The 23,504-nt window shown below is 39.1% G+C and overlaps 1 protein-coding gene across 3 annotated transcripts in view; it reads right to left on the reverse strand.

Moving 5' to 3' along the window:
- Positions 1 to 12,878: 12,878 nt before the first annotated feature.
- hace1 (HECT domain and ankyrin repeat containing E3 ubiquitin protein ligase 1) overlaps positions 12,879 to 23,504 on the reverse strand; it is a 35,869-nt gene continuing 25,243 nt past the window's right edge. For 2 of the 3 annotated variants that reach the window (XM_010898996.4, XM_020041413.2), the window contains exons 16-24: positions 22,207 to 22,304; positions 21,868 to 21,955; positions 18,985 to 19,134; positions 18,038 to 18,234; positions 17,550 to 17,681; positions 16,858 to 16,956; positions 16,599 to 16,669; positions 16,344 to 16,457; positions 12,880 to 15,992 (exon numbers count right to left, since the gene is read on the reverse strand). In XM_010898996.4, the coding sequence (XP_010897298.2) occupies positions 15,890 to 15,992; positions 16,344 to 16,457; positions 16,599 to 16,669; positions 16,858 to 16,956; positions 17,550 to 17,681; positions 18,038 to 18,234; positions 18,985 to 19,134; positions 21,868 to 21,955; positions 22,207 to 22,304 (1,052 nt within the window). In that variant the 3' untranslated portion in view covers positions 12,880 to 15,889. Of the gene's footprint in view, positions 15,993 to 16,343; positions 16,458 to 16,598; positions 16,670 to 16,857; positions 16,957 to 17,549; positions 17,682 to 18,037; positions 18,235 to 18,984; positions 19,135 to 21,867; positions 21,956 to 22,206; positions 22,305 to 23,504 lie in introns of all 3 variants that reach the window. The other variant, XM_020041412.2, reaches the window with a different exon arrangement.

The following is a 23,504-nucleotide window of genomic DNA, read 5'->3' on the forward strand; positions in this document are numbered from 1 at the left end:
CTGTAAGGACATTATTCACCACCCATCTGTTCTTCAGCGTTCTTCTACCTCGGTCAAACACAGTCAAAATCTCTTTATGTGCTGAACATGATGTTAATATTCAAAGACTCCAGAGGCCAAACAGGGCCGCACAGGCGCCCGGTCTCACCACAGGCAGAAGCCTCTGTGTGCCTGACAAAAACAGTACAACCAAGAGGTGCATCCCAGTGTTGCTCTGTCAGTTCCCACATGGCAGTTAGAAATATCTGATCTGCAAGGTAAACCTTTGCTGTGTTGAATGACTGGCCCCACTGGAGGAGCTCCTGTAGAAAGGCCAGGATGTCAACAGCAGAGCTCCGAATGATGGGAAACCCCACTGTCCCTGTACCCGGACAAAACGGCTTGCCATTTATAGGTGAACAAAGCCCTCATGGAGGGAGCTTTTTATCCACTTCACAGCTGAGTTCAAAGAACTGAGAAGCATCAGCAGGCATGTCCCCCGCTGATACACTAGACACACCCCATGGGGATTGGTTGGAGCTGTGTAGAAGCCATGTGAGCCAGGAAACGGCCTGAAATGCAAAAAGGGCTCAACTTTTTCTGACTAACACTCATATTCACAGAGGGCACAGACCAGCCAGCATGCAGGAACAAATGAGAGCACACAACTTCACAATAACAACAAAAGTCTGTATTGTTTCTCAAAAATAAGTTACATGTTTTTTTCTCTACTATTTAATGTGGTAAGGAGTGCATTACTCAGTGTACCCAGGTCTGAACCATAATATTTATTTTGCGTGCATGTATGCACTCCTCTAGATACAGAGTTACTGACCAAAAGGGAACACCAATTAATTGATATATACATTTTACTTGATACCGTACATTCAGGTGCAGATCCACAGTGTTTCCTTTTATGACATCAATGCCAATGTAATGAAATAGCAGCCTGATAACATAACTCCCAATTACAGTACTGACAGCAAAGAGAAAAACTTAAGAACTCAATTATAAAAGACCTCAGAGGTCTACTACAGTATGTGATTGTTTGACATAGCTGGAGGTTTGAAGGATGAAATGGACAGATCAATATTATGTGTCAGTGTTCTAGAACTGAAATACTTTTTAGAAGACCCCAGGGTAGTTCCACTATGAAGGGTAGGTAGTGCATGGCAGCTTGAAACCCACTGAGCGTGCTCACAACTGCCAACATCAGAGTCAATGTCAAACAGAGGTGGGAGAGTTCAAACGCAGAAACATGTTTATCACTTTGGCCTCCTGACCGGTCGACTCAGCCCAGGCATTGATGTGTATTCATGAATGTTGAAGGAGAGGAAGGCCAAAGTGTGGGAGAAAGTGAATGAGAAACAAACAAACATACATACACAAAACCACACAATAATACATGCATGAACACAATACCACATTTGCACAAATTATGGAGTAGTTATTCTATTTTTATTATGTTGTCCCCCAACCACACACACTTACACATTTTAGAAAGTGCTTATGCAGATACCTAGCCTAAAACCTCAAAGAACATGCCAAAAAAATAAAGAAAAAGTTATACACAGCGGCAAGGAAAAACGTCCTAGTTGGGTCAGAACCTAGGAAGAAACCTTGAGACAGGCTAGACTCTGGGGGGGTGGAGGGCATTCCTTTTATGAATATTTTGCATGTATATTTGTTTACGAAGGATGAAGATATTTTGGAGAGGGCCATTGGACTACTCCATGTGAATATTGAACTGGCCAAAAATTTGATCAGCGAGGAACACTGAATGGCCTGTAAATTGTAGCAATGAAAAGTTGAGTAGCTTTCTTGCCTAAAACCTCCAAAGACATTACTAAATTGAATAACCTGCATAGCTTTTATGACTAAAACCCCTCTCTCTGACTATTCTGGCAAAGGGGGGGCGCCAGAGTTCGCTGATGGGTCGCCAATACTTTGAGGGGTGTAAAAAATAAAGAGAATTTTATAGAATGGCTGGAAACGCTGAGAACACATTGATTGAATAGCTGAAAAAATGTAATAGCTGGATTAGGTTTTCTATCCAGCTGGATGAAACTACCACAGTGGCTACGCTGATTGTGTATGTGCAGTACATTGATGAAACCAATGTGAAACAAGACATGCTTATGTCTGTAAATCTGACCACAACCATCCAGGGAGAAGATATTTTTGTGCGGTTGATGGTTACTTTACAAAGCACAGCATTCACTATGTAAACTGTACTACATGCTGTACTGACGGTGCTGCCTCCATGATGGGGAAAAACAAAGGCTTCACTAGCCACCTAAAGGAGAAGGCTCCACATTGCGTAGTGTTTCATTGTAGAATACACCGACAGGCCCTGGCAAGCAAACACCTGTCCGAGGAGCTAAACAAGACACTTAAAATAGTTACTTTATAAAAGCTCACCCAACCAAAAAGAGGCTTTTTTCAGAGCTGTGTGAGGACGAGGCACACCAAACACTCCTCCTGCACACTGTAAAGTCAAATTAAAGAGAGCTTTTTGTAAAGTCAAATTAAAGAGTTTCTGACCATCCACAACCAAAAACTGTCAGAAGATTTGACAGGTGAGTTTCTCATCAAGACTTCATATCTGGGTGATATATTTGGACTGTACAACGAGACAAACGCATGCAGGGTGCAGAGGTCAATGTTATGGAATGCAAGGAACCAGTGGATGCATTTGCATGAACAATTTAATACTGAAAAAACTAACTGGAAAAAGGCAAGCTACTCCAGTTTTCATCACTGCTGAAACAGTCTCAGGGGGAAAATATTTGCTGTTTTGGTCAAAGAATTCACCAACCACATGGAGCGCCTACAAGATGAGATTAAATCACGGTTCTAGGATGTTGATGATTACTTCGCCAAAGATGTGGGTGATGGACCCATTCCTCGCAAAAGAAAATGATGTGGAGTACCTCCAAGCTGAGAATGAACTTATGGATATCCAGTCAAATAGTCAAATAATTAAGAGATACTTCCTTGAATATGGATATAAAAAGTTCTGGCTTGTGAAAGGACCAACCATCACTCCGAGGCTGGCGCATCAACAAGAGTCATTCTGCCATTTGCCATTACACAATTGTCAGAGACTGATTTTAGCGCACTGGTTACTATCAAAACAAAAGCACGCAACAGATTGGATGTGCACAAGGACTTTCGTCTGGCTGTCACAAAAATCACACCTGACATCTCACTGCTGGCTGGACAAATTAAAGACTAAAAGTAATTAAAGACTAAATGTCAGGTATTCATGTTATCACTAACTGTGTAGTTAGGTGTGATAATTAAACAAATACAGGCGCATAATAATAAAATTCAGCACATGTCATACATAACATTTTCATTCTGATGCTTTTATATAAAATGGAGTATTAAAAGAAATGGTGTTCCCAAATTGATTGTCACCTATTTTAGACAAGCTGTCCATTACTCAATTTACAATAAATGGCTTATTATTGTTATTATTGTTGAGTTCAATCAATCAATCAATAAAATGTATTTATAAAGCCCTTTTTACATCAGCAGCTGTCAAAAGTGCTTTTACAAAACACCCGGCCTTAAACCCCAAGGAGCAAACAATAGTAGTGTTGAATTTCAGTGGCTAGGAAAAACTCACTAAGAAATTTTAGGACCTAGAGAGAACCTAGAGAGGACCCAGGCTCAGAGGGGTGACCAGTCCTCTTCTGGCTGTGCTGGGTGAGATATTAAGAGTCCAATTGGAATAATTAATACATTTATCTGGGATGAATCCAGAGTCTATTTAAACTTAGTCCAGGTCAGAAGTATGACCAGATGGACAAGGACAGGGGCAACATGTGGGAGGGGGAGGTGTCAGCACAGTGGCAGCCGGAATCGTAAGGTATTGTCTTGATCTGCAACACAATCAGGAGGATCAAGTCTTTCAAGCCAGGTACTCCTCAGGTGTGGGCCAGGACCTCATGTCCTCCTAAGTTTAAAACAGGAGACAGGGAAAATTTATAAAATGCATTCCTTATATCTACAAGGATTTATAGTGGAGAAGGAGAACTGACCCTACTCCCCCAGCACAATAATATAGCAGCGTAAGACCTTGGGGCTGAGACAGGGGGGTCCGGTGACACTTTTTTCCAGTTAATTTTGAGGATGTTAACCATGATCATTTTTATAAAATGCAGAATGAATATTTAAAATGCCGGGTTTTTTTTAAAATATATTTTCCTTAATGGTGTGTGTGGGTGGGGGGGGGGGGGGGGTAGCTGAAATGTAACACATGAAAAATGTGGGTCCTTTGGGGAAAATGTTGGGAAACACTGACTTTGGGTGACTAAACCTTTTTGAGTCATGCAAGGCAAGGCAAGTTTATTTGTATAGCGCAAATCATAAACAGGGGCAATTCAAAGTGATTTACATTATTAGGACCAAAAAAACCATCAGGAATACCGAAACAAATTTAGCATAAAAGATTAAACTATAAAAGAAAACTGCATATTTAACAAACAAAGCACACTGATGAGCCAAAACTTTATGATCACTCACAGGTGAAGTGAATAACGTTGGTCATCTTCCTAACAAGGGCACATGTCAAGGTCTGGGTAGATTAGATTGTCCATGCAAACAATCAGTTCCTGTAGTCAATGTGTTGGTTGCAGGAGAAATGGGCCGGAATAAAGACCTGAGCAACTTTGACAAGGGCCAAATTGTTATGGCCAGACCATTGGGTCAGAGCATAGCTTGTTTAAGAGATTGTCAATTTTATTGATGACATATGACACTCTCCATTGTAGCATTAACAATTTGAGTGTGAAGTAACTATGAAACCTTGCCTATGCCCTGCTCCATCATAGCTATATCATGAATTTGGATTGAAAAGAACTATTTACAGTTAAGGTCACTTTGTGAGCTTCTCTGAGAAAACAAGAGCTGCTTTTTAGAATTAAATCATAGCAGAAAGTCTAATGTCCCAGTACTCACCCATTTCTTTACTGACAGACAGTGATATGGGAGTCAGCAACAAATGAGGCCAGATTTTCCATGAATAGCAGTTTTAAATAGAAACATGAATAGTAAAAAAAAATATGTGTTAGATCTGCACAAGGGTATGAACAACTTTACAGAAGAGTAAATGTATGAGGCATTTTGTGATGTCTATGTCAAAAGTAGCCCGCATTTACATGTTTATATTATTAGCTACCACAGGTTATGTACTGAAAATGTGAAATGTGTCTTTCACCAAATAACCAGAGCTGATATCAAAGCATTGTACTTAATACATTTGAGAGAACATGAGAAGAGGAGGGGGTGAAGAAAGGAGAAAGAGTGAGAATGGAGAGAGAAAAACAGACAGGAGGCAGGGAGTTGGGGGAGAGTAGATGCTTCTTATTGACCTTTTCTCAATTAAAGTTTAAGATCTCTCAATTTCAACTCCTCCTTCATCCTCTCTGACCTCTTTAATTTTAAATTTCAACTCTCTCAATTTCAAATCCTCCTTCATCCTCACTCACCTCATGTTGAAGTAGCTAAGATAATCAGGGTACGGCGGCCAGGAGAAGGAATTTGGATTTGTATGAAATGAAACGCTGCTTTCCCATTTATGCGTCATCAGGCAAAAGGTGCTAGGCTAGATCAGAGTACATCCCCAGATAATTAAAACCAAAATAGTTGTTCAATCTTTGTATGCAACTACAGTAAACATAGATGGTTCGTTGCAACTTTTTCTCCTCCATTGAAAAGGTATTCAAAACTCTTCCATGGAGGGATACATTTTTTTATATCCTCTGAAACCTAGCTATCAAGGAAGGGAAGTCATTTCCAATTCTTTCAACTACAAACAAGTTTACTTCTTCTTTACCACTCGACTATTTATCAGTCAAGGACAGACTATTTCCCAAATGAGAAAACGTTAAAACAACAGTATGACAATGTATGTGCCAACAGGATACACTCTAAGTAAACATGCATGTTTTACACTACAGCATTCAGAATGACAGCCATTATTCTTGCAGGCTGCCACACTGAATATTTAATGACATCGAAAGTGCCACAATCTGGCCAACACCCGACCATGTATCCTCTCTGATACTGCTCTGCCTGTCTCCTACCCACACAAAAACCCACATTATTGCTCTCTCGCACACGCCCACACACACACATAGGTTCTCTCTCTCAAACATACACATACTCTTCCCTCTGCCTCTTTCCTATCTTCTGTTGGCGGAGCACTAAGTGAATTAAGATAGAAAGCAGATCCTGTAACAAGTGTGCCAGAGCATGTTAGGGCTGCTGCCCAATCTCAGTAATCCTGCTGTGAGAGCTGCAGTCTGCTTCAATAGGGTACACAGTAGAGGGGCGATGGCAGGAGGTCGTGGAGACAGGATGCAGAGTTAGGAGGAGTAGGGTCGAGAGGAAGGGGTAGAGGAACAGATGCATTCTCTGTTGTAAATGCTTTATATTTTACAGTTAATAATAGGAATGAATGTGTGCATAATATATTATGTACACGTTATATATATTAATATATATTGTTATATGCAGGTCTGGAAAAAATTAAGAGACCACTGCACCTATTTCTTTCCTTTCCAAAAAAGTAGAAAAGGAAAGTTTTGAGTGAGGAACAGAAGGGTTCCATTTTTGGAAAGGAAAGAAAAAGGTGCAGTGGTCTCTTAATTTTTTCCAGAGCTGTATATATGCACCGATCAGCCATAACATTATGACCACCTGCCTAATATTATGTAGGTCCCACTTTTTCAGCAAAAACAACTCTGACCCGTCGAGGCATGGACTCCACTAGACCTCTGAAGGTCTGCTGTGGTATCTGGCACCAAGACGTTAGCAGCAGATCCTTTAAGTCCTGTAAGTTGTGAGGTGGGGCCTCCATGGATCGGACCTGTTTGTCCAGCATAAACAGGTCTGGGGTCTGGGGTCTGAGGTCTTTGGAGGCCAAGTCAACACCTTGAACTCATTATGGTTTTCCTCAAACCATTCCTGAACAATTTTTGCTTTGTGGCAGGGCACATTATCCTGCTGAAAGAGGCCAATTCCATCAGGGAATACTGTTGCCATGAAAGGGTGCACATGGTCTGCAACAATGCTCAGGAAGGTGGTACCTGTCCAAGTAACATCCACATGAATGGTGGGACCCATGGTTTCCCAGCAGAACATTGCCCATAGCATCACACTCCCCTGCCAGCTTTCTTCCCATAGTGCATCTTGGTGCCATGTGTTCTCCAGGTAACTGACGCACACGCATCCGGCCATCCACGTGATGTAAAAGAAAACATGATTATCAGATCAGGCCACTTTCTTCCATTGCTTCGTGGTCCAGGTGTGATGCTCATGTGCCCATTGTAGGTGCTTTTGGCAGTGGAAAGGGGTCAGCCTTTTTGGTCTGTGGCTATATAGCCCCAAACAAAACAAACTGCGACGCATTGTGTGTTCTGACAACTTTCTATCAGTACCAGCATTAACTTTTTCAGACATTTGAACTACAGTAGCTTGCCTGTTGGATCAGACCAGACGGGCCAGCCTTCACTCCCCATGTGCATCAATGAGTCTTGGCCGCCCATGACCCTGTTGTCAGTTTGCATGATCAGTCATATCTTTCTAAATCAATGCCAAAATGTCACAATTTCTGCCAGAGTAGGCAAACTTATGAGCACAACTGTAGATGCATTTTACAGTAAGTTCCTATCCAGGTGACATGTACCTTGAAAAACAATTGTGTATCCATCTATGCAATACCTTTTTAATAGCTCATGAGATGGTGATTTACAAACATGTGTGGTGTGGTCCTGTACCCATCCTTTCAAAGGTACACCTCTTATATTTTACAAGTCAATTCTCTGTATTTTATATTAAGTATATGTATCAATACAACTCCATTACCAAACATAGATACACTTTTTTAATAACTTCCTATCATGAAGACATGTACCTCTGAAAACATATAGATTTTCGTCCCTGACCTTCCTTCTCCAAAGTACAGTCCATGGATTTGTCATTTTCAATTTGATTAATTTTAGCAGCTTTTGTGCTTCTCCACTGCAATTTTTAATAGCTCACTATCCATATGAGCTACAAACACGTGCTGTGTTCCTTTACCTTTCCTCTAAAAGGTACACCTCTAATTTTTTTCCAAAACAATTCTATATATATAATTTACTAACTACACTTTTTGTTATTACAAATCAATTACCTAATTCACATTAACTTTTTTAAAGAGCATCCTATCCAGATGACACGTACTTCTAAAACCATTAATATTTTGGACACTGACATTCCTTGTCAAGAGTACACCCCTTAAATTTGCAATTTTCAGTATATGTGACTATATAGGTTTTATCAGAATTTATCTTTCTATACAATCCATTTTTAATAACTCACTATCCATATGAGCGAACGATCTACAAACTAGTGTATTGTGTTCCTTTCTCTTCTGAAAAGTACACCTTTTATACTTTTTAAAATTCTGTATTTTACATACAAATTGCATGCATTATTTCAACTCTATTACCTAATCCACATGAACTATTTTTAATAGTTTCCAATCTAGATGACATGGACCTCAAAAACCATTTTGTTCACTGAACGTCCGTGTTAAGAGTACGCCCCTTAGATTTGCCATTTTTTGATTTCGGTGAATTTACAGGAATTTATCCTTCTATACAATTATTTTTTAATAGCTCACTATCCATATGATTTAGAGATCTAAAAACAAGTTTGATGTGTTCCGGTAACTCTCTTCTGAAAGGTACACCTCTTGGTGTACCTTTCACTATCTTTATTTCATTTCAAAATTACATGCATTATTACCACTCAATTAACTTATTTACATGAACTATTTTTAAAAGCTTCCAATCCAGATGATATGTACCTCTAAAACTACCTGCATTTTGTTAACTGACCTTCCTTGTCAAGAGTACGCCCCTTAGATTTTCCATTTTCAATTTCTATCCATATCCATTTTCTATCCAATTTCTATCTATGTTGTGTTCCTTTACCTCTCTTCTGGAAAGTACACCTCTTCTTTTTTCCAAATGTATTATTTAGATTTTATTTTAAAATTACATTTATTGTTACAACTCTGTTACCTAACTCAGAATCATTTTTAATATCTTCAAATCCAGGTGACACGTACCTCTAAAACCACTGGCATTTTGTTCACTGACGTTCCTTGTCAAGAGTACGCCCCTCAAATGTTCCATTTTCGGTGAATTTATCCTTCTATACAATTTTTTTTTATAGCTCACTATCCATATGAGCTAGAGATCTACAAACAGGTGTGGTACAGTATGTTCTTTTCCTTCTACTCTCAAAGGTACACCTTTTCATTTTCATACCAATATTCGTGCAATGTTTACATAACTACATTTAAAATGTTGTACTGTGGCCATTTTTACAATAAGAAGTGATTGACTTAATTAACTGTAATGTTTTTATTTATGTCTATGTTTAGTCTTGTTCTATCTCACATCAAAAGATAAAGATTTTGCTGACGAGTGGGGCATGTGACAGGGCCTGGCTGAGGGCCTCTATTCATCTCTATGCGCCTGGGGGCCACAGTCAGGGCCGGACCGCAGAGGTCCCTCTAGGCACCCGCGTTGACTCTAATTGGGAACCCTATTCAAGTTGGCCTTTTTGCTCTTTGTGTTGTGGATCATTGCTTGTGCCAGTTGTGTTGGGCCTCAATTTGCGGTTTGCCTCTCCTTTTGTTGTTTTGTTGTTACAATTAAAAGGATGTTACCCTACTATACCTCTGCTCCTCGTGTCCTGCCTTCCTTCAACCGTGACAGCATGTTCCCATTCCCATTTTAGGCGATATAACAATAGAATGCACCAAAAGTAGCTGTCATGTCAAAGCTGAATAGAAAAGCAATTGGAGAATTAGGTATGTACACCTACTGCAGTCAAAATAACTTTAATTAAGTAGACAAAATAGTGGATATTGACATTTTCCCAACTCGTCCTCACTAGAGTGATAGGTCATTTCTTACAGCTAAATTAGAGTTCCTAGGCTCCATCATCTCGAATAATCTGAAGTGAGAGGACAGCATTGCAAGAGATGTAGCAGTTTTATATTTCTTTTATTTTACCCCTTTTTCTCCCAACTCGCCACTGCTACAACAGTCCCTGCAGTCATGAGAGTCGTAGATCGCCACAGGCTTCCTATGAAACCTGTTCGATCAGCCGATCCGCTTCTTCAAACCCCCTCCCTTAACCATGAAGTCAATGTGAGCTAACACGTTGGTGGAAACGCTCACTCACATTGTCTTGTATGCATGGCAAGGTCAGAGGCACCCTCCCCGCCAGAGACGTTGCTGGAACACGGTTGCACAAGGAAATCCCATATGCCGATTACCTTCCCCAAGGCGACGCCAGGCCAATATGCACCACCCTACCAAACACCCCGGCCAAAATCGGCAGTGGCATGACTGCATAAATTACGGGTGGGTCACATGTAAATAAGGACAGGCGCAGCGCGTTCTCATCTACACTTGTGAATCCCACTTAGAGATGATCGTCTCTCCCAACATTCGAATCTGAGATCTCATGAATGAGGGCCATTGTCTTGGTGACGTGATTGTCCCCCAAAGCTTCAGGTTTTTGTCAGACTGAAGCAGGTGTTTTTGCACTATTAAGGTATATTGTGCTTGTCTTTCAATTTTAACACGATGCCAGTAGTACCCTCCAATACAAGCCAGTAGTACGCAGAGCTCTTTATGACTGATCAGTGTACCATTACTCCACTCTCATCTACTGAACTGTACTTGTTATCCTCTGTGGCTTTGCTCAAATGTTCTTCGTGTGTAAGCAGTTTTGAGGTACAGCCTTTTCTTGGCAGTTCCTGAGTAGTGTGATGCAGCTTCCCTTTATTGATTTATTGATCAAACTATGGTCACAGCAATATTCAAACACTTGGATATTATTTTATACCCTTTTCCTAATCTATAGATTTGTAATATTTTATCTTTAAAGGTTTGTGTTAACTTTCAGATTCCCAGGCTGACCAATGATAGTTTTTATCAAGAAAATGTGACTGCAACTTTAATGCTTCACAGCTCGAGCTCCATAGCAAGATAACTGTGTCCTCATTAGGGTAATTAAATTTGTGATCAGATCTACTATTTTCAAGACATTTCGAGAGGCAGGTGCTGTGAGTGTAAAGGGATACAAATGCATGTGGCATATGTGACATCTTCCCTTTCACTATCCCCCTATTTTTAATTCTCTTTGGGCTGTCACAGAGACATATGTCGGATCCATATGTTTCAGCCAGCTCAGTGCCTGTCCATGCTGTGCCTGTCTGTGTGTTCAGTGAGACGTTTGTCATTGCCATGGTGAGGTAGCCAGTCTTTAAGGTAGAACTTGGACATAAAGAGGGGGTTTTACATGGGCTACAGCACTGTAATGGGGAACTATTTGTGCTTTCAATAGGGCTTTTGGGGAGTGTGTGAGCAAAAAGGAGTGCATTGGAACAGACATGTTTCAGGGGGACTCCTGAGGATTATCGTTTAACACAGGTAGACCTGCTGAACTTACACTGTGACCCAACTTTTGGACATGCTGGGACACATATGTTCATTCAGTCACTCACTTTCTCTCTGAGTAAAAGATGTTGATCCATGTTCCAGGCACTTGTCAATTCCTTCTTTTTGTCTTTTGTCAAGATTTACATTGTACCTGCTAAAGCAAGGGGGGGAGGTTTATTCAGTAAGCTGGCTATGACTAAGTTGGAACCTTGTACCCAATGTTTGGCAACCTCAAAAGGGGTTAGTAGGTCCACAATATCAGCAAGGACATTCAGTAATTCTCAAGCATAATTAGCTTGATGACAGTCACCAAACTTTACTTATATGTGGCAATGCCGTTTCTAGTACTGCAGTCTCTGAACCATTAACATACGAGTATAACACGGTTAAGAATCCAACCTTGTAGGAAGTGCCCGGTCGTTCCTGTGACTGATTTAACCTGTCAAGAGAACCAGAGATCAACAGTGACACAGAGACGTGGTTGACCCAAGATGGGCCACGAGGCACTCAATGTTGATTTTATGGCCTTGAAGACTTTGCTAGACATTTTCTTACATGAAAAGAAGTTTGTAATGTTAGAGTTTGTAACACTAATGTTTATCCAGACTTTCAGAAAACACCTTGAATTATGCACTTTCAAAAATTCTGATGGGTAAAAACATTTTCTGCAGAGACTGTTACTTTTCCATGGACTAAAATGAGTAGTTATAATTGATGGTGTCTGGATGCATTCTCTGAGAAGGACGACACAATTAAAATACCATTTAAAATTGATTGAAATTAATAAGGTGATACATTTGAAGGAGAGTGGACAAGCACTCCTAAACTTTTATTGTCAGTTGGAATTGTGAGACAAGTGAAGAGGAAATATTTGTAAAGGGTATAGATTGGATCTGAACCCTGGTCTTTAGCAGTGAGCTGCATATGTGAATGTAGTTTGGAGTGTTACTACAGGACCATGGCTCTGCAGGGAGTAATAAACTGATAGTAAATATACCTATAATATACTGTATTCACAGAATTTAATTGAAACATTTTGCTGAACTTTTAGCGCAGTGTATCTGAATTTCTTTTTTTTTTTTATTCAACATGTGTGTAAATTTGTGTAAATGTTGCTTCTGACATGTAGTGTAAGTTAAATAAAAATGTTGCTTCTGATAATTCCTCTATTTTAAAGAAATTAAATCATTAAAAATGTCTCTTCTCATTGCAATAACAATAATAAAAAATTAATGTTAATAAATGGAAAATGTATACATTAGATGAAAATAAATACACATTATCTTTTCGTAATTACACATTACACAATGTCTGGATATATATATCTAGTAAATAGAGTATTAGGTGTATCATCAACATAACTGCAAGAGGCAAAATAATATCAATATGACACACGTGATGCAAACATTTTTTAAAGTATACAATACTGAAGGCCTAGTAATAGGAAAACAATCATTCTGAAATAATTGGTAAAATTTATGGTCAATGTATCGGTGCATCAATATAATTTTTTTTTCACATTGCAGATATTCAAATACAAATGCATTTTAACCCGTACGCAAAACCCTTACCCGCATGCGCTCAATCGCAAAAACTATCAAAATGCTCACTTCTCTCCCACAGTCTCTATCAGTTTGTATGCAAATGCAAGTGTGATCCAATTCTGTATGTACATGTGGGGGAACAGATGTCCCCACAAAGAGAATAAAACCTTACAAATCTGTCCCTATACATTTTTGTGGTTGGTCCCCACCAGGAAACTTTTAGGATTTAGTATTATGGAATAGGTTTAGAGAATACGAGATTTTTAACATGGATTTCCCAGGTTAGGGTCCCCACAACACAAGGATAAAAAAAAACTTGTGTACACGTGTGTGTAAATTTCAATGTTTAAACAATGTATTATATTTCTGGTAAAATACATATTTTAATGTTTTGAGTCATTTGCAGAAATATCTATAAAGGCTCTGTATACAATAAACATCAACATAATCTGATTACAAATGCAAAATAAGTGATACATTCAAAACAATACTGATAAATTATAGGAATATAAACAAGTATTTACATTACCAGATCATTTTACATAAGTAGTCACTTAAATCAAGAATAAAACATTTGTTACCTACATTCATGATAATGCAAGTCATGATGAGATTCTGTTAAAAAAATCCAGCATGTTTGTGTAGGAAAATAAATAAAAGTGCAGACTTTTTGGCACTGGTGACCAAACCTTTGTCACTTTGTTTTAGATACTGTATTGCCTCTTTTCAGCATTAAATTGACTGAGCAGGGAGGTATACACACGGGTATAGAGAGATTGCTTCCCAAATGGAACTACATTCCTTTATAGTGCAAATAAGTGCACATTATGAGAGATATGGACTGTCAAATACCGTACAAAGGAATGACTACGACAGATCACTACCACCAGAGAAATAGACATGACAGACTAACATACTCCAACACTACAGATGGACATTAAACTGCAGAATCTCACAAAGTTACGCAACTTTCGTAAGCCACAATATAGTTTAAAAATACCATGTTCAATGTTCTCCAGTGTGAGAATCTCCTTCCCAATAAGTGTTGTGAATCAACATCACCCAACATACCATTTACAGCTAGTAAGAGTGTGGTGATAGATCCGATCTGCCTGACTATCACCACAGATGAGATTTTTGGACTGCATTCCACTGCCTGAATGGCCTAAACCAGACCATGCTGTCCGCTAAACTCAGCTGTGACTTTAAAAAAAAAAACCTGGATGCTGCAATGGCTACCATGAATGTTATGCACTCAACATCTAACTAGCAGAATTGTTTGTTTAATATTTTGCTAAGCATAATCTACTTTTACCTAATGATTTACTGGTAATAGCTTTTCTCCGCTACTGCTGCCAAAATAAAGCCAACACATATCTGGTGAGAAAGGTTTATGCGAAAATTGGTAGCAGTTTTTTGTTTTTGAGTGACATTTATAAATTAATAGACTTCATTTGAAAATATAAGGAAGGGGTTAAACATTTAACTGAAAAAAAAACTGCTTTCAAAATATTCTGGTTTTACAAATTAGAGAAGATATTTCCTTCACTGACTTCAGTCACAAAAAAATCCAAATTTTGTTGCATGGGTACAGTACAGGGTTTTTTGATAAACTGAAAGATATTTTTGAAAATATATTTTATTAGTTTAATCTCCCCAAACACGTGCTGTTCTGACTCTCTTCAGACATATTCACAAAAGCAGGTTAAATGAGATATGGAATGCATAGAAAATTTTGATTTGCGTAAAAAAAAGCAGGCACAAACTTTTTCAGGTTGGCCAACTGAGATATGCGATGCATTACATTTGTCTTTCATGTAAATAAACACAGAATATGATGCTATGTTATACACAGAAAAGTAGGAATTAATTAGTTTGATGTTGATCATCTGTGTTATGACTTGGATTTCATATTTTTTTTCCTTTATCAAGTAAATCCACAAAATTACTGTTGATTCACAAAATTGCCCCAAAATCTTTAAATGTGTATTAGCTAAATGTTTATATTATAAAACAGTTGAAATTATATCGTTTTGGGCATTTTCATGCTTTATTTCACAGACTCATTGGAAATGATACTTTGCCAAAAGCAGTGAACTGAAATGGAACCCATGCTGCAGCAGTTCATGTGCACCAACTGCCTAGACCAGCCTCGGCCACATACAAATGTTTAAAAAAATGATTACGGTGTTTGTGGAATATTTTTACATACCGGTTTCAGGGAAAGTAATCCCATGTACAAAATGTCTGTCCTACAGATGGACAAACCTTTTTCAAAGTTTTTGCTCCCATAACAAAATGGTTAAGTACCCTTGCTCCCTCATTTCTGAAAAACAAACAAAACACATTATTCCATATTGCCATGTAGAGAAAGATGTGGAGAAGAAACCCCCCCCATCCGCATACTAATTCATAGCACTGCCGACCAGCTTTATGTGGAAGAAATGACGCCACATGGACAGCCTTTAGATAAAAAGTCTGGGTAGAGTTGTTGTGACCATGGTAACATGTTTGGCAGTTCAGAGAGGAATAAGGTGTATCAAATTTACATTGCTTTCAACTGGGTTGCACTAACTCCATGCTTGTTTATCTTATAAAAAAAAAAAAACATATCTAGCGCTGTCTGTAAAATGAAATGTACCCAGAAAAAATTAAATGTCACATCAATAGGTAAGAGAGGTGGGAATTTGAGTGTGTTGCATGGATTTTCTATGCGGATTCTTGTCCATGCAGACCCACATGCACGCACATGTAAGTGTACGAGCACACATACAAATGCACACAGAAACACTTGTGCACAAGGACCCGAGGAGTTCTGCTTACAAGCAGCATCAGCAGCCAATGTCATGCCATGGTGTACCCATAGCTCCCACAATGCAGTGCAACCAGGAGTCGATCCCGCAGGATCTCTTGGCTGGGGTATTCTGGGAGCTTCAACATGTTGATGCTGTGGAGAAGAAAGGGAAAGGATGTAGTTTCCTGTGGTTCACAGCAGATTGATGGCATTTCATTAGGTCTCTACACCCAAAGTAAAGATCTACATTAATGAGAATGACCTGTCGTTTTGTCTATCCAGCATGTAACCTTTCTGTTATTCCTTCCCTCTCACTAGTACCTTCCATACCAGTAGACTAGAGTAACACTGAGTACCACAGACACCCACCCACACACACACACAAACACACACACACAAAATAGAGGCGTCTGAGGCACCACACTGCCCTCTAGAGCATTTTCTATCAACATGCTTCTGTCTCTCACCAGATAGTAATAACGTTTTTGCGTGTGTGGTCTTTACCAGGTGCTGGAGGTAGGCAGTAGATTTAGTGTATATGGCACAGAAGCAATTGTGAACTTCTGTAAGCCACTACCTCCCATCAGAAAGGCAAATCCACCATGAGGCACCCTAGAGCTGACAGGGACATGAGATGGGAATTAGACACAACAGGAGTGAGTCAGTGACTGATCACTGATTACATTGTACCATGACATAATGAGGGATTCCCTTGGCACGAATGCACGGTAGGAAACTTTGTATCCTGCAGCAACTTACCTCCCAGTGACAAATTGCAACAGTAGAACCCTCTCCTCTTGGGTAAGGCTTTCCACCACCTTCCAGAACCACTACAAGACAGTGTTCACATTAAACCAAATGAAAACCCCTGACATACAACAATTAGACAAAAGAATAAGCTTTAAACCACCAATGCAGCCTGGTTGGTGGTATTTTCAGTAAGACCAGCTAACCATTTGATAGAGGTCTATGATTAGGTGGTTACAAAAACGATCCTCCCAGGTTGGTGCAAACCCACCTGAATGACAGGTTCCTCCAGGTCATAGCCACTGGTGTATTCTGTGTTTCTGTGCCAGTCCTGCACATCGATCTCTGGCATCCCAGACAGCAACAGCTCCTAAGAGCACACACATGCATATATTGGCGGACAGAGATGCAGACAGAGGAGAGAGAAACCAGAACATGTATACAAGTAAATAACTAAATTCCAATTTGCTTCAAAATAAAGTTGAAAAATTAACAACGGTGTACTAAAAATTGCTGACTGGTTAAGCTGTCCTCTACAGTTAAAGCGCTGTTAGCGAGTGACCTGACCAAGCAGGCATGTACCTGCGCAAACGTTCAAAATGGCACCCTATCGATCCATGGACAGGAGGACATGGATTTTACACATACACACGCACACACACAGAGACAGAGAGAGAGAAACAAATCCAATCCCAGCAAGAGGAAGTAAAGGGCCCCCAAGGTGACCCAAGCATCCCGCTGACACCTCCGAGCCAGACATTGCCAATCAATCCCCGCATCAGACATGAGAGCCTGCTAGGCAAGCAGGCGAGAGCAGGGATGAGAGGAAAAGACAAAGGAAACGAGCAAGTGTGGGGTGAGGGCAGATATAGAAAAGGAGAAGGGAGGAAATGAAAGTTGAGGAGTGTAAAGAGCAGAAAGGATTAGAAAAGTATAAGACAGGAGTGAAGAGCGTAAACTAACCAATTCATATTCGTCAAAGAGCTGAATGAGGGAAGGTGGGATGAAGGTGTGGAACCCGTGCAGGAAGGCATTTATTTGCGGTTGGATGGCTCGAGTCATCCTCAACTCTGTTACCAACTGGACATACTCTGCCTGAGAGAGAAATAGACAACATGGGGGGTAGTGCGTGGATATAGACAGGAGAGTTTTAGAAAGTGGGGAGAGAAAAGAGAAATAGAGGTTTATATTGTTGTTGCTTGGTTTTTTTTCAACTTTGCACAACATTAGAATCTGTAAGTCAGATGTGGTACTACACTCTCAAATTCCAATAGCACAGGCAAGCCCTGTACATGTAAAATATGAACCATATAAGGTCATAAATGTTTAGAGAATCCAAGGGGCATGTTCCATGTCCCTACAAAACTTGCTTATCAGCTTATTTCCCAGTTCATATTAAGGCCTAAAAACACAAGGTGTAGGACAGTTCCTTCTGTGATTAGCTGGCTCACCTTGTTGTCCTGGGTGACGATAATGCTTGTCCCGGCAGGTTTGAGTGGCACCTCCTCCATGGCACCAAACACATCGGTTTCCACTGAGAAAGTTAGCTCCAGCCCCAGGTCGCTGATGTCGTTGTCAAGGATCCACTGCAGGTTCTTGGCATACTCTGGATCAATGGACGACACATCCTGGTAGTTCACCGGGATGCCTGGACACATGGGTACACAAACTGTAATACACCTGTAACAACATTGTAATAACACACAACTTTATAACAATACAAAGCTACGAATGTAACAGCCTGTTCAAGCAAAGGACACACCTTGACAGTTCATTGACATTCCTTATATGCAGACCAGGCTGGTCGTGAGGCATGCAAGCGCTGCATAATAAATGTAGCTACATGTTATTCAATTATTGTATCTAAACTGCTTGCGCATGTCAAAGAGGTTCTGCGTAGTTTTTAAATTTATTGCAGGGGAAGTCCATCGAAACTGTGGTACGCCAATGCCTGCAAGTCTAATTGGTTGACAAAAACAGGTAAATTGAAGATATTTGGAAAAAAAACTACATTAACAGTCAAAAATGTTTCCAGTTTTATTGAAATTCACACTGTTCAATGTCCTAATGTAATCTGAAATTAAAGCACAGAACAAATAAAGAATTGGCGAAATTTTTTAAGTAGCCAGATCTCGTAGATTGTCTCATAGATTGACCTCTCACGACCTGAATCCCTACTATAAAAAAGCATTATGCATTCCAGGTAAAAAAGAAATGCATCATAATGTTTAACGCCAAGTCATATATGCTACCAACAACAATCTGAATGGCTGTGAATCTTTAATTTAAGATTCTCTAAACAAAGTCAGTTGATTTACATTAGATTTTTCTAATTTACTTAGTTTGCCCGCACACATGCCACAGCTTTCGTCAGAGTTAGATTGTGTGTGCCTTTTACCCAGTATGTGTTTGTAGAAGGACCGGGTGAAGTAGATGTTAACCAGCTGTCTGTGGTACAGAGCCAAACCTAGGATCTGACCCGTAAACTGGAAGTAGTTGAGATGGTCAGGGTTTACTGATGAGTTACTGTTGGGCTGGAATGTCGTACCTGTAAAATGCACACACAGACAAAGATGTGAGCAAACATACCCACAAAACACACATGCAAACACAGACATTGACAGGCACAAACATATACCAGTCTATCTTTGATCTTCTTCACCAGCCTATCCTGAATACATATTTGGATCATGATGCAAAAGAGGTGCAAACATTCTACAAAAGCAATAAAGACATACAGTTACCTCAGGTCCAAAATATTTGGATCATGACACAAGGTAAGAAAGAACAATATCAACTACACTCTAAATTACAGTAAAAATACACGGTCCACACAAACAAATAAGGAAAAATGTAAGTGTCAAGTATGGGTAAAACATAATAAAGACAATAAGACAATATAGGATTTTAAAGGGAAAAAAGCAGTTATGGAGAGATTTCAGGATGCATATTTAAAAGATCTTACATCTGCTCAGATCATGACCATTAAAGAAAATTACCAACTCCTCCCTACATAGGCATATTCATCAGAAACTCAGTTGTTTTCAAACAGATTGTACAGTACGGCTAGGATTTCAGATCAATGACGACACTTATTCATCCGGTGTCCATCAACACATTCACTTAAATTGGTAACAACCTCAAAACCTACCAGCTGTTAACTAGACCCTATTTCAACTAATTTACTAGAGCTACTTCCTGTACCTTCCTGCCTATGCTGACTATAATACAGTAATTTCAATGAAATATGACGAAGCCCTACAACTGCCTACCTTGGAAGAGTGTCTCACATGTAGAAGTGGATGACAAAAGATAATTTTCACTTTCAACTAGGATTTTTTTTTTTTTTTAAGGTCCAAAGTAAGTGATCTGCTGTTGGATCTGACAATTAACCTTGACGGTTGTACAGTCATCTCCAAAAGAACTATGAAGAATATTATTACTCTGGAGCTTGAGCTCTGTTTTGACAAACATGGCCAAAATGTTATCTTTAAGATTAGATTATTGCTATGCTTTTTTCTCTGGATACCGGGTAAGATACTACACAAATTGAAGCTAAAATGTTGACTAAATCTCCCACAAAAACGTCACATTTATTATAGTACTGGACTGTCAGCCTGCTAGGCTAGGCTAGTGCTGATTTCAATATTTTACTGTTAACCTACAATTCTTTACAGGGACTTACTCCTAATTGTCTCTCCGAATTAATCATTTTGTACATATACCTACTGCGACGTCCTGGCACTGCAGAGATCAAATGGCATCTCCACCTCACTTGAAGCATGGACACCTGATTATTGTCGTTATCGCCCTCACGTGTTCCTGGTCACTGTCCCTATTTGAGTTCCTCCTTACAGCAACGCCGACAGGAATGACAGACCCCGGGACATAATTTCACATTTAGGACCCAAACCACAGGCCAAAGAAATGTATTAATAGTAATTATTTTACTGTCCAAACAATAGGTCGTAAATGTTTTGTTTAATGTTTTAATTCATAACTAGGCCCCATTCATATCCATTTGTTTTCAACACAGGTTATTAATTATGTCACATCTTTTCAATTCATAACCTACTCAGTCCCAATCAGCCATTACTTAACTGCAACACAAATTTAGACATTCTCTTTTAGATTTGTCCTTCCATTTCTGTGCTCCTAGTTTTGGTTGCATTTTGGCAAAGCCAGAGAGCTACAGTACTGTAGTTAGACAAATGTATTGGTTAAAATTGGAAAAAAAGTAAGCAGATTTTTTCAGTAAAAAACTATTACGGCATTTTCCTCACCGGTCAGAAAGCAGTTCCGCAAAAATGCCTGATAGAGGATCAAGTTCCGAATAAAAAAATGAAAAATGAATTATTATCATCCAGGTAAAATGTGAGTTTACAAAACAAGCCAAGGAGGAAAGCCTGCCTCGCAGAAGGCGATTGTCTGGAACGGGATTGGCTGGGAAGTAGCGGCATGCTCCAAAAAAGATAAAATGACATGGCAAAATGACATTGGCTGTTGGTGTTAGGGTATCACTCTGATTGGCTGTAGGTGTTAGGGTATCATTGATTGGCTGTTGGTAGAACAAACCATTTCTGCAGAAAAGGGTTTAATCATAATGCTGTCCAAAAAAACAGCAAAGAGTAAAAAACATGAATACCTTCATGAATGCAATTCTTCTGTTTAATAACTGTTTACATTCTCGATAGTACTGAATACTAACATTGACTTATTAATAATTATATTTAAGCCAATCAATTGGGTCCCCAGGCCTGGGCCCCGGACAACATTCACAGATGTCCCCCACTGTCTGCGTCACTGCCTCCTTACTTCATGTGTCTTGTTGGTCATTATTTGTATTTCATTCCACAGAGTCTTGTTCTGTTATTAAAGTCCTCTGTTCCCCCTGCATCTTTGTCCTGCCTCATCAGCAAGTTAAACCTACACGTATGCTATGGTCATAAAAAGTGGAAAGTTCTTGTCCCACCAGATATAAATCCAATTGTGCATGAACAGATGACTAAAGGCAAAAGGAACTAAAGATGCAGTACAGGCCTGGCAGAGGATCACTAGGGAAGATACCAGTGTCTGTTGATGTCTACTTGTGTGAATATATATATATATATATATATATATATATATATATATATATATATATATATATATATATATATATTCTTTTTTTATATATACACAAGATTATTTTTTGAGCCAAACAAAAACATTTCGATGCACCCAAGACAACTACCATCATTCTGACGCAACCAATAAAACATTCAATAGCAAGGTGTCTCACCATCAGCTGACTGAGTGAAGAGGCCATAGTCTGCATTGATGATCTCATTAGAAAGGACATCAAACCACTCCCTTACTACACCCTGGCCCTGGAAAACAAAGGTTACAGGTGAATTTAAGGTCAACTGCTAGCACTAAGCATGGGCTTAAATGCGACTCGATTTCCTATTTACTGCATTAATAGGGCATTCATTAAAGTGTTGTTAGGACTCAGCATTGGTCGATCGGAGATGGTGTCTTAATGTCTTTGCAATTTTGCTAGGAAAGTTCAAACAAAAGTCATGAAACTAAGGAACTTGAAAGACATTTTTTTAACCCAGGTCAGACAGAAAATACCCACCATTCCTTCTTCTCCATGAAATCGTACAGCAATGCCTTGTTTGAGCTTCTCATTTGTTGATTTAGAGACCATCTCACAGCTACTCCTGAATATGGACTCTGGGAGAAAATACAAAGAAACATTAGAGATGGTCATTACCAGATATGTTACTAGGATAGAGTGAAAACTAGGGTTCAAATTAAGTTTTTGGAAATAATGTTCTCTAAATCAAGTATTACAGTCATGAATGTATATACAAATACTTCCCTATAAATTGCCTACTATTTGAAATAATGTTCAAATACTATTTTAAGTACATAAGTTAAATGCATGTCAGAATATCTGAGTACTAGAAGAATGCTAGAGAAAAAACCTTTCTATTTGGCACAAGCGTATGCTGTGACACCGACTATGGTGAAGTACAGGCAATTCACCACTACAATTGAATTTGTCTTCTCAGAGCATCACACATCAAAGCATTCATTCCTTTGTAGAACCAACCTGAAAACAATGTAACTTTTTTCTTAGACATTATTTAGTAATCCATAGAACTAGTTCTGTTGTAATTACATTTCAGTTCATGAAAATAGATAAAGAAGCTAACAAACAAGGTGACAACCTAGCCCTGTTGCCCCTAGCAAAAGCTAACATAGATATAACAGCTAATTCTTAATCTTCTTGTGACATTTGAATATACCGGGTCCAAAAAAGGCAGCCAACAAAAATTCTTGTATACATTACGGGTATTGAGATATGTACACTACCATTCAAAAGTGTGCGGTCACTTAGACATTTCCAGTCACTGAGAAGTTTGCAAAAGAAAAACAAACTTTCTGTCCATTAAAATAACATTAAATAGATCAGAAATACAGTGTAGACATTGTTAATGTTGTAAAGGACTATTGTAACTAGAAACGGCATATTTTTCATGGAATTTCTATATAAGCGTACAGCGGTCCATTATCAGCAACCATCATTCCTGTGTTCCAGTGACATGTTGTGTTAGCTAATCCAAGTTGATTATTAAAAAAGGATAATTAATCATTAGAAAACCCTTTTGCAATTATGTTAGCACAGCTGAAATCTGTTTAAAGAAGATTAAAGAATCAATAAAACTGGACGTCTTCAGACGTGGAGTATCTAGAGCATTGGCAATTGTGGGTTCGATTACAAACGCAAAATGGCCATAAATAAACAACTTTCTTCAGAAACGCATCAGTCTATTCTTGTTATGAGAAATGAAGGCTATTCCATGCAAGAAATTGCCAAAAAACGTAAGATCTCGTACAATAACGTGTACTCCCTTCACAGAACAGACA

This window comes from Esox lucius, chromosome 20 (genome assembly GCF_011004845.1).
Source record: "Esox lucius isolate fEsoLuc1 chromosome 20, fEsoLuc1.pri, whole genome shotgun sequence".
Classification (NCBI taxonomy): Eukaryota; Metazoa; Chordata; class Actinopteri; order Esociformes; family Esocidae; genus Esox; species Esox lucius.